This window comes from Athene cunicularia, assembly GCF_003259725.1.
Source record: "Athene cunicularia isolate RWA chromosome 9 unlocalized genomic scaffold, athCun1 chr9_part1, whole genome shotgun sequence".
NCBI classification, from domain to species: Eukaryota; Metazoa; Chordata; class Aves; order Strigiformes; family Strigidae; genus Athene; species Athene cunicularia.
Window position 1 is genome coordinate 7,378,109 of NW_020799110.1, and position 14,919 is coordinate 7,393,027.

Here is a 14,919-nt window from a genome sequence, read left to right on the forward strand (position 1 = left end):
TTAGCTGTGCAAACCTCCAGCTGCTAGGCTATATGTGATGTTACCAGGATGTGATAACTTACTTTGGTAGACATGTGCAATATTTTTACCCATGGTTCCCAAAAAGGTAAAATTAAGGGTCAAAGATTTGTGCTGAGAAGAGAACCACTTTGAAGTTTACAATGAAATGTAAGTGTGCAAGTACCCCTAAAGTTGGACAGTAAAAGAGGCTTAGGTCATACTTTTTTTCAGGCAAGTGCAAAAGAAAGAATTCTAATATATTGAGCTTTGACATATCCTTCATGTGGAAGATGTGTAATGAAAGCACATGTAACTCTTTGTTATATTATACCCAGCTGCTTTTTCATTATGTAATGACTTCTTACATGTACTCTCAATGTATAAATGTATTTAATAGCTTTGGCATTGGGGCTTACTTTTCACTTTTGGAGCAAAGAACATGGTTTGCATAGTGTTTGGGGCAGCAGGGAGTCAAGTTCTGGTTCTCACATAATTAAAAAATGAGCTGTGCTTTTGTAGGGCCTTTTATTCAGCCTGCTCTTGTTGAGCTCATATGTTGCCTGGGAAAGACTGGTGAGCAGCTCTTGAAGATGCAGTTTGCATCCATAAATTAACTAAGAACATCCAAGGCTAGTTGCTAAATGCATTAATAATTGTGCAAACATGTAGTTTTGTTGTTTACAGAGCAATGGATAGCACCCTGGAGGAGCAGCTAACAAAAATGATGTGAAGAGAAGCAGCACATGAATGTAGATGGGCAGGGACCTCATTTTCAGAGGCATACTGTACAAGCAAATGGTTTGATACTTCATTATGTTACATCTTTGTGTATTGATTTTGCCTCGGGAAAATTGAGTGTACTTTCACTCATAGAAATGATGAAAGTTCTGATTTTCAATTTGCTTGAGGGTAAGTGGGAAAGGCATCGGGTCCAAAGGAACTGGATTAGAGGTCTCCCCAGAAATCAACCTAGATATAACCTCTCCATCCATAAGACTTTTGAGACTCTCTCTAATAATTACTGCACTAAAGTATCTATTTGACACATCTGTAGGTACAAATTAAAAGAAAGCCGAGATCTACAGATGAGGTGAAACTTGTGTGAACTTCAATGAAGTACACTCATTAATATCCTTCCTGAATTTGAGGAGAACTTTTTATAACCAGAGGCATCAGTCTAGGTAAAATATAAAACAGCTTTCACTAGTATAAGAACTTCTTCACTTCATTTTATCGTACTTTTCAAATGTGATGATCACACAGGAAAAAATTTATATTGGATTTCAGCCTGTAGTCACCATTTGGATTTTCTTAGGAAATAGATTTCAAGTTCTTTATGAAGTGTAAGATTTTCTGTTCCTACATTTCAGTAGCTGGTGTTAAATCTGATGTTTGCCTGTTACAGAAGTGTTCTATAACTTCAGCTGACCTTCCTAAATACTTGGTTTATATAGCACTGACGACATACTATAGACTTAGGATCTCGTTGACTTGACAATTTAAGAAGACAGGAACCTTGGCAATTTTTTTTGTATGAATTAAATGCTGACATGCAAACTGAGGCAGAATATTCAGATACAGTTGTAGAAGGGTAAATACTTTCCTAAAATACCATTTTCAGGAACCTAGTAAAATTTCACACATCCTACGTATCCAGAACAGCTGTTGTTAGAATTTAAACAGTTTTTGTAGAGATGCCCAAAATCAGAACTGTTGTCTTTCGCAATGAATCCATACTTAAGTTACCAAAACTGAACTGAAAGAGAAACTTCTCCATCTCGTACTGCTCCTCTTATTTTAATTTTTAAACACTCATGTAATATACTTGTGTCTTCTTGTATTTGTGTTTTATATGAACACTGTCTAGGTGTTTAGAGGTTCCAGAATGTCCTCAATGGTGTCATAAGAGCTTCATAATATTCTATAATAATAATACACAAGAATGATTTTCCTCATACTTGGTCTTCACCAGAATTTATTGCTGTAAATGTGTGAGAAAAATGTCCTTGGTCATTCTTAAATTATATATATATATCTTTTTAAAAAAATATATCCTTAAACACATGCATCGAAGTATTTTTCTATCACTGCCAATGCTTATAATTTAATAATAACAACTTAGACCTTTATTAAATGTTCTTGCAGTGTCCTAACTGAAACGCTGAAGATCTTCATGTCTAAATACTTCTAATTTAGTTGGAAGTGATTCTAAACAATTTAATAATATGTATTAATAGAAATGTTTATGCATCAGAGTGATGTAGTCTGTTATCACTATAGTTATCTGAGTATAATGCTGGATTGTAAGAAAATATTTGAATAGTTAAGGTAAGGCTGCTGAGTATAATAATGGCTTATAATAAAATACTTGCATAGTTAAGGTAAAGCTGCTCAGGCATCATGTGAGACCACATAATAAAACTGTGTATCAGTAGAATATGTATTATCTGTATATTTTCCTCAGTGACTGGTATAATCATTCACTCAATTTCTGAAAGGCTTCACAAATCCTAATTCCTTTTAAGAGAATTAACAGAGGTAATTCAGTGTCCCTTACACATTTTTAAATACAGTCCTGTATCTGACAAATGGAAATTCTCATCAGAAACCACACCACTTACTATGAACATTGGTAAAAAACCACTGGATTTTTATCACAGCTGATGAACTGTGAATGTAAACTGCAAAGATGTGCATTTATCTCTCAGGCTGAACTCGCAAGCTCTTTGTTATGACAGGTATTCCTGATTAGGAAGTGTGGGTAGGGTCATTGCAGAACTCTGCTCAGGTGCTGGATGCAAACAGGTTTGTTTCTGTGGAAGGAGCGCCCTCAGTGATGCGTGGATATAGGTACAGTGTGACTTCTGTCTTCTCTTTGCAGGCAGAACTTGTTGATATACAGTATGGGACTGTGGAAGACTTGATCCGGATTCAAGCCATTACAAACGTGACCAAAAAAATTGCACTTTTGAAGCTAGGACAATCACCTTTGCTTTATAAGGTTAGTCAAATGCTTGTGGCACTTCAGTTGAATTGTTTGGGTTTTTTTCAGTTTCAAAATACCGAGACAAGGACTTTTCTATCCCAATAAGTTAGGATTTACTGGCATTCAGATTCTTCCTTAATACTATCCACTTTGATCTGTAGTGTCTTTTATGTGTTACAGTTATTTATTTTGCTGCATATCTTGCAGTGCCCCAGTAGTATACCGTATTTTCTTTGGGTGTACTGTAAGCCTTTACAAATAAAGAAATCCCTAAAAGAAACAGTAAATCATGAAGGGGTGGGGGGAAAAAACGGCAGCTGAGATCAGGAATAGTTGGATCTGTGTCTACGAAAAATGTATGTATGACACTGCACTGAAATCTTTTGTTTCTCTGTGGTAGTTGGCCTGCTGGCTGTAGTTTGAGCCTGCTGTAAGAGGAGGCAGAGCACGGTATGTGCACTGAGTTGTAACCAGTGGCGGACACTGTAGGAGAACTAACATCATTGTTTATGGTTTTTGTAAGAAATGACATCGTAACCTGATTTCATCACGATGTAACAGAGCCTTGCACTGCGGAGAGGGTGCATTTGCCACCTCGGTTCTTTCTGCTGTCCTTACCACCCTAGCAGGAAGAAAGGGACTGTGAGTTGGAAAACAGCATTTACTTCATGGTAGAATGTGTAGAATATGGGAGATACACAGATAAGGCATTTATTCCCTCTGCCATTAACAGTCAGTAACACCTGTAAAATCACCAGGATTTGCTTGTCTATGGATGGGTTACCACCAGTTCAGAATAAGAACCATGTTTTTGTTCCACTCCCTCCTTCCTGCTTTGGTTGAGGCGATGCGTGGGAAGGAGTGTGCATGGGTGTGTGTGTGTGTGTCTGCTCTTCCTCCTCCAACTCCAGCTCTGTCAGAAAGCGCAGAGACAGGGCTCACTCATCCACTTGTACATTAGACATAATAGACTCAACATATAAAACACATTTAAATTTTAAATGTCAAGTAACTGCCTTCTATTGCAAATACTTTATAAACAAAAATGTTGGTTTGCCTTTCAGAAAATACACTAGCCCAATAAATATTTAAACATTTCATTCCCAATTCACAAAAGCAATTATAAAAGAACAGTAACTCCAGATATTATAATTAAGAGAATCAGGGTCTGCTCTGTCAGCCACAGAAAGCACAATCGAGACCACAACACAGGTTCAGAAAATAACCACTTTAATATTTTTTTTCTATAGGAATAATATTTGTCTCAATAAAAATGCCATTTTCAACTGAGTAGCTTTAGCTGTTTATTTGAATTATTTAGATGCAATCTAATTACACCTGTGAAAGGTCAGTTATCATTGTTGGAACTTGGCTGTTGTGCATCATTTCTACCAATAGATCTTATACTGCATTTCACTGCTCACTGACAAAACCAATGAAGTACCAGCTGGGGCTCATAAAGTAGGAATTTGATAAAGATGCCAGGTTTGCTTTAATAGCATTGTCTAAAGTTTCTATTGGATGCACTTTTTACCAGTTTAATTTGTGTTCCTGTAAGCACTTAGCAAGTAGTGCAGCCTGAAGAAGTGGGGCAGAACGATTGGTGCTGAGGACAGGGAACATCTCAGGAACTTTTAGTTTGGGTTGGCTGTAGTCTGGTCCCAAGAAGTAAGTGCGAACTGGTGGCTGAGGTGTATTAGCCACACTTGTGGAACGATTCATTTTGGGCGTTCAGAGTCTGTTACAAAGCATGAGCCAAAGTGTGGTATGATCACGAGATGGATTTCAAATGCATGCTCGGGATCTGAGCTAAAAATACAACCACCCAAACCTACTTTTTGTGTTCTGCTCATGCAGTTGGGAAGTTTGGCCTTTGTTATTTCTTCTTTTTGAGGTGGTAAACTATTTTTAGAACATAAGCAGTGTGTCTCTGGCTGGGAAATAATTGTAAGCTATTAAAAGTATCAGAAAATATAGAGGAAGATACCAGATGTAGACTGCTCTTTCATAAGGAATATTTGAAGTGAAAGAGAAAGATTGCCTTCAACAGCAAGTCCTGCTGGTTTAAATGGGCCCAGTATCTCACTACTGAATCCACTTTTTGTATCTTCTTTTTTCCCGCTAATGTTTATGTTTCTGTACTTAACTGAGTCTCACATTTCTGTTTCCACAGATACTTCCTTCTGCCTATTTTTCCCTTATCTCTGTCTTCCACGTGCTTGGTTTTACATCACATTAAAACAGAACATTAGTTCATAACAGAGCTGTCGCTATATATATATATATATATTTACTGCTTTTCTTCATAACTTCTGTATTTAACTTGTGTTTTTCACATTTTAATGTTCTTTAATTGCCCATTATTATTACTTTATATTATACAAATATCTCACTCTGGATTTGGGTCTTATTTTTATACAGCCTGCACCAAGGTTTCATCTTCATAACAGAGTTTCTAAACATGCCTCTGTTTTTCAGCTCTGTATTCTCCCTTGCATGGGTGTGCTTTTTGCCTCTGTCTTTTACTGCCATCATCAACTGCTGTTTTTCATGTGTTTTTCCTTTTTTTCCCCTTTTGTGTTTCTAATTTGCCCTTTTTTTAACTCGACTGTTCTTTCTCTCCATATTGAGTCCATTGGAAAAAGCCTGAAAGAAATAATAAACTGATGCTGGCAGAAAACTCACCATGAACACTGAACATTTCTTTAGTCAGAAGAAAAGTAGTAAGAAATAAGCCCAAGTGGTGGGAATTTGAATATTTGGAAAAATAATTGTGTTACTGACAGTATTTTTGCTGTAGAGGTTTAGTTTGTTGTTTCCTGGAGATTGGATAGGACACAAAATTTGGGGGAGGATGAAGGTTGAAAATAATTTAAAGCTTCTACTTTTAGTCTTTCCAATTAGGCCCATCTCTTCTATCTTCAAACACACCAGAAATAAGACAAGGTTCTAAGCTTGGAGTAACTTGGAATTGGAATGTACCGGCAACCTGTAGTACGCAAAAAAGCCTGAAGCTAATATGCTGTTAGAGTATGTAGTTGGATCCTTAACATGAGTAATTCTGATTAAATTTGGTAAGGTTCAGAAATTGAAGCTGATTTGTGAGAGTGAGGTTTGTAGAAATCTGATCTTAGGTTATTTTTGTAATTGAATATGATTTTTACATTTTATCATGAGTGTGTTCCACTGAAACAGAACATAGTATCTGATCAGGGCAAGAAGGGCAGCAGCTGTGGCAGTGGGCACATTTCCTAGAGTATTGCCAGAGCCACACAGAAACATCTCGATCCCTTAAGCTGGACCTTTTCAGATAAAGAATATGTTACTACAGCTGCGTGGTAAGTTATGCATATAAAAATCAAGGACACGGACCCTACCTTTATAGCAGGACAAGGTATCAGATTGTTGGCTCTAGGGGCAGAAAAAAACCCGGGTGTGATAAAACTAATAGATAAAAAAAGGGATACATATTAATGTATATAGAAATCAGAGTGGAGTGGAGATTTAGAAAGGGGTTTTACTATTGATACGACACTATTAAGATCAGTAAGGGAGCAAGACTCTAGTCTATTAATATTAAAAGTGGGAGAAAATAGTGGTAGAAATGCTTCAAGGGCTCCAGCAAGTTGTAGTATGGCAAAGGCAGAGTCATTTCCAAATGCAGATGAAAGGTTGAGGAATTTACGGCTCCCAGCACCTGGAGAGACAATATCCTTCAGCAACACAAACTAAGGCAGTGGACTGAGTAGTGGAGCGTACAGGGAGTACTCACGTGATGCATTAACCTGGCATAGCCATGATACCAGTAATTTCTGTCTCTAGCCAAAATAATTTACAGTGCTGAGTAACTGACAGAAGAATTTTAAACTACTGTGTCTGCTCCTAAAGGGATTTTGTGACTAGTTTTGAGACACTTGTAAAAGCTGGATTGTTTCTAAATAAAGAGGGGACCTAGATTAAGGAAGAAAAAAAAAACCAAAAACTTTCTTGAGGAAAAATGGGATAGAAGTGAGACTAATATAAGACAAAAGCACAACTACTGGAATTAACTACCAGAAAAAAAAAAAAAAAGTAGAATATTTGCTTCCTCATGCTTTCATATTGAAAGTGTCTGCCTCCTGGTGTTCTGGCTAGAAGGAAAATTTGTGTTTTGGTGGAACCGAAGTTATTGGGATCACTCCTGAGCTTCGGTAGCCACATACATACAGGAGGTCAGAGCAGACTCCCTGATGTCCTTGAATCAGGAGGATCTATAAATGCAAGGAAAGATGATCAAGTTTGTAATTAGCGATTAAGCAAATCACTTTTGTGATGTAGAATACCTTCTTGAGAAGGAGCAGCTTGAGTTGCCTGCTGTGTTTGTAGACAGAAAACATCTAGTAGTATGAAATGTGTGGTGACAGAAAGATTGAAACCACCTCACTAGCACCCAGATCCTCTGCCCTAAAAGCTTGCCTGAGTATATGTCACCACTGTGAGCACACAAAAGAAGACGGGGAAAGCTTATTTTCAGGGAGGACTGCACCATAGTTTCAGTATCCAGTGTCTGGAAATACCATCTCCAGATACGTTTTTTGAAAAATGTTGTAGATTTTGAGCATGATTTAATCTTTTGGGGCTGGGATTCAAGAAAAAGCCATAATTTCTGTCCTAAATTAACTTTTAATAGAGTAACAAAAGCCCTGAAGGCCAAAGCACTTCATCTTTAAAATGTTCACATATTAACATTTTTTCCGCATCCATTAAATGAAGATGTTGTTCTACTGTGTAAATATCTATATTTATTTTAATAATTTACTGCCTTCATAAATATTCATAAAATTGCTTTTTAACTATCATAAAGTTTAGAAATGTGGATGCTTGCATGTTGATGCGGAGGTTATTGACAGGCACTTACAGATAAGGATTTACTAAATGGAAAGTATTAAAGATTCCCAGAATAAAGGCAATTTGCCAAAAGGCTTCTATTTAATAACTGCATTAGTTCTAAGTAAGTTTACTTTGGAAAAAAGTTATTTTTCTTTTCTACTGTCTACATTGTTTATTTCTTTCCCTCTGGTACTTTTTATGGCTAGCACTGTGAAGATTACATTCTAAATCTCCATTTAACTAGGGCCCTCCCTCCCTCCCTCCCTCCCTCCCTATATATACACATGTATATCTGTGTGTTTATGTATGTAAGTATGAATATATATATACACAATGTGCACACATAAATATATATATAAATATATTAAAATGGTTTTTAGGGAATTTTAACACCTTGTATATATTTCATTACTAAGGACACTGAGGGTTGATTTGGGTTTTTTTTTGTAGGATGGATTTTTTTCTAAGGCACTTAAAATCTTTATATACCCATTTCCCATGTGAGTGGTATGGGATTTTTAATACTATATCCCCTCCCAAAGCCCTCCTTGAAAATTTGAGCCGTAGGTATAAGTAGTATGGATTATAGAAGCATATACAAGTAGACCTGGAGATGAGGATCAGAAAGGTCCATCCAGTAGCATGCACTTGAATAGCATCCTGTTTCTCAGGTTTTCTCTAATTTATCATACCTTTTAAAATCTCATCTCTGTTCCCAGAATACTGAGAGTCTCTCTTGAATAATCCAAGCTGAGTTCAGGTTTATTGATAATGATTGGATCTGTTGATGCAGAGTTTGATATTTGGCCAAATTATATTCCTTACGACATATGCTTGTTCTTCTTTTATTTTCAAGGAACTACTAGTTGTTTTGTGGTCCTTTTTCCTTAGCCTTTGTCTCCCCTGAGTTTATAGGAGATTCCCTCCTTAAAGTCATTTGCTTTTCTTGCTATTCTTTATCCTTTCTTTTTTTTTTTTTCACCCCAAGGTATGATTTAGCATACTCACGTTCTTAACCTTCCCCCTCCTCAGATTCTTTAATATATTAGATATAATCCAGTGTAAAGCAGGCTCCCTTTTAATTTCTTTCTCTACTTCCTATGTAAAAAAAATTCTGTACCCAGGCCTTCAAAGCTTACTGGACAGTAGTCTATACCGAAAAGCTGTTCATGTAATTGAGGTTTCACAATGTTATCAATCCTGTGCTTTGAATGATTATTTTATTCACTATTTAACTCTTCCTGATTTCATGATTCATGGAGTGATGCACAAGCTGTTTTGCTCTTTAGTGATTACTGGGAAAATTTGTGTTTGTTTTGAAGAAAGATGATGGCTCTTCCTTCATCTGAACGTGTGTCAAATTTGAGAGTGGTAGACATAGTTCTCCATTATATTCCTCCTGCTTACTTGCCCCTTTGAACAGAAGGATCAAGCCATAATAGCTAATTAGAGAAGCCTGATGACATCCTGCCTTAATATCATAAATCTGTTCTGTGTTGGGGTGGCTAAGAAATCAACCCCCAGCCCATTGAATATACATACCTGAGTTAAAAAAAACAAGTCTGTCTGCACGGATTTATTACTTAATACTTCATCCCAAAGTCATATTTTAAACTTTTATTGGTAAACTTAGCTTAAAACAGCTTAGGAAAAAAAAAAAAAAAAAAAAGTACCGTGAAAAATTTTTTCCCTCTGCGTGAGGTATTATGGGAAAGAAAATTGAGAATTGATGCTAACTTGGGAAATCCATAGTTGATGACTGAAAAAAAGAAAAAGCCAAAAGAGCAGTTTTGTATTGCTGATTGGAACCAAATCATGCTGAGCTCTATTGTTCAGTTCCTAGAAGGCTGTTACTACCCAGAATAATTTAAACTGAGTATGTCAGTTTATCTCGTACTTAATCCAGCATTGGAAGGATGGTGTACTGTGACCTGTACCACCTAAAATTGAAGCAATGCCAGTGCACTTATAAATCCAATCTGTACCTGTCCTGATGAATATGAAATAGTTGACAAAACTTTGCTGTCATATCCCTTTAGTTAAGTGCACTGCGGTAAATATCAGTAAAGAATTCCTTCTTTATACAGTATAAATGGGAGAAAGTAATTTTCTCTTGTAAGCAGTAAGAAGAGTATGTAAGGGGTGGTGTAGGAGGAAAGCAATTGATGCCTAGAAGGAAGCATAATTGTAGCACAACTTGTCAATATTGTCAAGTAATTAACATTTTGGTTGCATCAGTAAAAGGACTTTTGCTTATTACTCATTTCCTTTTCGATTACAACCCTCCAGATTTGTTTGAATGTAAGGAGAAATGTGCTATTAGCAGGGTAAATGAGGGGACATATAAGTTAATGAGCAAAGTAGATATTGATTATTCTGCATTTCTGATGCCGTAGAATTTTCCCTGAGTGTTTTGAGAAGTCGCTGCCGTGTTGCAGACATACTTGTATTCCCATCTGTAGTTCCTGTTCTGTCTTTCTCTTCTGGATAAATACAGCGGTTCCTGGAGTTCTCCTGCTGAATCAAACGCTGAATTCTTAGTTATTCAACTGGGTATATAGTCCATATCTTCATGTCTACGTATCTTCAATAACACTGAACACTAATTTTCTCTTGGGAAAATAATTCTAAATAGTCATATACTCAATTGGGTGTTTAATTGCACATTCACTACATATATTAAAGGCATCCTTTGAAAAATTAGTCCAGCTCCCATTACGAATTGCTGTTTCCTGAGGGAAAGGGCTGACCATTTCATAGCAGGTCTCCTTTTAGTGCAATGGGCTTAAATTGAGTGAGACACTAAGTGGCTCCCATTCTAAAATGGAGGATGGCTGACTCATAAAAATTTCATTCCAGGGTCTTCTGAAGCTCTTGTCAGGTTTTAGAGGTGTGAAACCCAAGCATAATTTTCTATTTTATCAAGCCTTTTAAAAGTGAGTAGTAAATGCAATCATCCAATTTACTGTCTGAGTGCTATGTCCTGATAAATGGTGCAAAGTCAAGTGAAATGGCTTTGCTGTGAGGCAGTTGTTCTGAAGCAGAGCTGAGCAAAGAAATCCATTGCCTCAATTTGTACCTCGGAGCCCTAAATTCACACAGCTGATCAGCTACTCATGTGCAGGGCAATAGGAAAGACTTAAACACTTTGTCTTTCCATCATAAAATCTAAACCTTTCAAATTTTCTCTTTCTGCAGATGCACTAGTCATACTTCTTGCAAGGGATCTTGGCACTTTTTCTGGGGCTTCTATAGGGAATTGTAGGCTTTTTTTTTTTTTTTTTGGGCGAAGCTTCTAATTGAGCTGGGCCTTCAGATTAGTTGAGCTTGGATTTCACAAAAGAGCCATTGACAGACAAATTATTTGGGCCTTTTTTCATCTCATGTGTTTCCAGTACATGCTGTTTGATTTTAACAACAGCTGAGAAAGAGAAAAGAAAATGGAAGATACAGGAGCTTTGAGAAGAGATGTGGAGTGAATATATAAAATCTCATCCTGCCAGAACAGGTCTATCAGCCTTTTAGTTTTCTGAAAGCACCAGCCACTGGACTAGGTGGAGCGATGTAACCCGTGCTGTTAATCTGCAGAACTGCCCACTTGAACAACTCTGCAAAGGATAATTACAGACCAGTACTGTACATGCTGGTTATTTTATATTTTCTGGACTAGTGACCAGAGGAAAAAGTCTTACTTCTTCAGACAACATATGTTTTATAAGTACTCCCCTCATTCTGTAGTGGGTTTGAATTTTATGACATGTTCTGTAGAAGTAACTGTTTTATTATTTTATTAAAACCCCTTATGATTAGTCTGTGGCATTTTTATGCTCTTGTAGGTCGCTTTTTCTTGTTTCACAGTAATTACTTCTTAATAAACAGTTTATTTACATGTCTGAACTGAGTAGAAAGATATCAAAAATCATTTTTGTGGAACAAAATTTTTATGTAAAACTTTATTTAAAAGATTACAGAAGTAAATAGTTCTGCTTCATGAATCATTTTATTTGATAAACCAAGATGTCACAAATTAAGGATGTTTTGAATGGTTTTTTGTTTTTTTTTTTTTTTTTTTTTTTTTTTTTTTAATCTGTCCTTTAAAATGAAGCTAAATTAACACAATTAAGAAAATAAATGATTCAGTAACCCAGTGGGTTCTCTGAATAGAAATAGCTGCAAATCTGGCCCTACAGTTTAGGCAGTATAACCTGATTCAGACCTTGGTTTGATTTACATTTGTTCTGCATGGCTTTAGAGACTCATCTGTAACAACTGGTTCAGAAAATCAGCACTTGTGATTTATGTATGAAAATCTGAATTCTGCCCTTTCATATACACCTGTAGTTCGCATTGTGATCAGGACGTTGAGTAGAAAAGTGGTCTTCCTGAATATCCAACCTTTTCACTGGTGTCAGTGGAACTAGGTTTTTATACTTTGCATTCTGTAGCCTATGAAGTTTTTTATTATTTTCTGTAGGGTCATTTGATGCACTCTTTTCAGATCTTCTATAGCAGGATTTTGTGGAACATAGCTGGATAAAATTTATAACTGCTTGTCCTCAGGATTTTGCAGGGGTTTTTTTTTGGGGGGTGGTGGCTTTTAGCATTATATTTTTTCATTTTCTCTTTCTTTACATAATGCTAAAGAAGCCGTAGAAAACCAAAGTCAAAATTCCACTCTTAGCTTTTTGGGCCTCTCAATGCCTGTGCATGAATTTGAAAAGAAAAACACCCAAACACCCAGTCCATCGCTGCAAATATAATTGGCACCCACTTTGCAAATCCAGCAATACCACTTGGAATATTTTGTTTTGATTGGGAAGACATTAAACTAACCTTCTGTGCGGAAGGCAATTCTTCCACAGCAAACATATTTCCACTTAACAGGAAAAGATTGTGCATTTCAATATGTAAACTCAGGTATTTTAATCATGTTTTTAGGTCTTGGTGAATAATTCACAGACAATAACATGCACAACAAAGTTAGACTTAACATTGTTTACTCTAGACCGAGCTCTAGTAAATGACAACTTGCTTTAAGTTATGTCTTATCCTACTATATTCTCATGATTTTAAATGGATTTGGGTTTTCTGTGTGGGATTTGTGGTTTTTTTTTTTTAGTGTTGAATTCGTTGTAAGCAATTTTCTGAGAGCAATTAATTTTCCATATTTGAAGTTGGAGTTGTGATCATTCATGGTGATCTTTTTTTTCTTTTTTTAAAACCATTGCTTTTGATGCTTTTTTGATACAAATAGCCAATCAAGGATGTGGCATATGAAAAGATTCCTGAGCTTCATGATGGGAGAGAAAATAAAAGTTGTCTGATCACAGCCACCAGAATCTTAAGCTAAAATTGGTGAGGCTACTTTCTTAAATTGGCTTAGGATGCCATATAATAACTAGTAACATTAGTAATTACTAACATTTTTCATTAATAGTTCAAAATTTCACATCACTTTTATGCTTCAAATTGCTCTAAAAATCAGGTTCTTCATCAGATTATAAAAACTCCAATCAACCAAACCGAAAACCTCACATTGTTGCTGCTGATAGCCTTGTAATTGTAAATAATCATAGCATGTGCCTTGGCTGTGATTTGTCAGCACAGTGCACAGTTATGTCTAGATACAGGTAATAATTTAGACAGAGGACAGAGTTATTTGCATTTTGTGAAGGCTGGAGGAGTGCCTGCACTGACAGTCGAACATGTTATTTATGTTTTTCCACTGTAAGTTATTATGCAGACATCATAGGAACTCTTACCACAGAGCCTCAGCGCTGACCTTGAGGTGACCTAGAGATACCACCCTTTCAATAAGGAGGAAGTATATTTTTCACTTCTAAGTCAGTCTTGGTTTTCCCTAGAGTGAGAATTGACTGTATTGCCTTTTCTATCAGTATTCGGTTATGTGTGGTGGTTTTATGATATAAAATGGCCATTGGGGAACTGACCTGGCAACTCATTTCAGTCAGGCCTCCTACCATGATCTCAGAGGAATTAGATAACATTTAATACACTTAACCACCTGACCGTGTCCCATTCCTGTTTATCATATTACAGAGTATAAGAAAAAAAGACAAATCCAAATCTGCTAGTTCAGGCCATTCTTGGATTCCAGGTTTAAAAAATCTTTATGGTAGATTAGAAATTAATTAGTCCTGTGCATCTGACTGCTGTAGAAATTCCTTTCTCTCAATAACCATGTATGGCATCTCAGTTTTGAATTCCCTCATAGCAGTGCAGTTGATCACACAAATGTGTGACACGTTGGACTTGCCATTTCCTACATCAGATAAACGTTGAGGCTTACACAGGCTTTATGGGCTCTTGCAGTGCCTGGCCATGTAAGTTGTCTCTATGGTAAGGTGCGTACATGTACCTCCGAAAAGGAGATACAAGGCAGATATTTGGAATGCATTAGGGGAATTGTGACTTGGCCTCCTTTTTCTGCCTAAGAACAGTATGTAGCAACAACCCCCTTCTAACAGTGTGTGTGTATGTCTGTCTTATTTCGAAAGATTTAAGCACGAGTATCCTGTTTGTACAGTGCTTCGCGTTTGTCACAAAGGGGTGCAACTTTAAAAGATGGCTTTTGCCCTAGCCAACAAAACGGGGTTGGAAGGGCGATACAGAGTGGGATAAAAGTACAGAAATTTTCACAGCAGAGTATTTAATTTACATTTTGTTCCTTTTCACTGTAATGCAATTCATCAAAAATTAGCTAATTACAAAAGGTGCATTTTAAAACAATGCACGTGAGGCTATCATACCCAGAAATTTGTTTTGCTGAAACTTTATGTAATATAGAGAATATAATCTGTTTGCAAATGCCTGTAGTGTTTCGTTTTCATCTGTGCATTTTTGCATATACTTTTCTTCTGGAAAACTTGTGCTCTTTACACAGCGTAAAATGGGTTGCACAAATATTTTAAAGTGATATTTTTATTTAAAGATAATTTATTAATTTATTTTGTTTGTAAGGTTACCTGGCTGGGATGAATTTTGATGGGAGTGCCGTGCGTGTTCACTGAACGTTGCAGTGACAAAATCTGATGTTGCCACTC

The 14,919-nt window shown here is 36.5% G+C and overlaps 1 protein-coding gene across 1 annotated transcript in view; it reads left to right on the forward strand.

The window, feature by feature from the left end:
* The window catches only part of NAALADL2 (N-acetylated alpha-linked acidic dipeptidase like 2), a 429,638-nt gene that overhangs the window by 219,518 nt on the left and 195,201 nt on the right, over window positions 1-14,919 (forward strand). Inside the window, exon 5 of the mRNA XM_026854960.1 lies at window positions 2,882-3,001. Coding sequence (XP_026710761.1) covers window positions 2,882-3,001 — 120 coding nt within the window. The remainder of the gene's footprint in view (window positions 1-2,881; window positions 3,002-14,919) is intronic.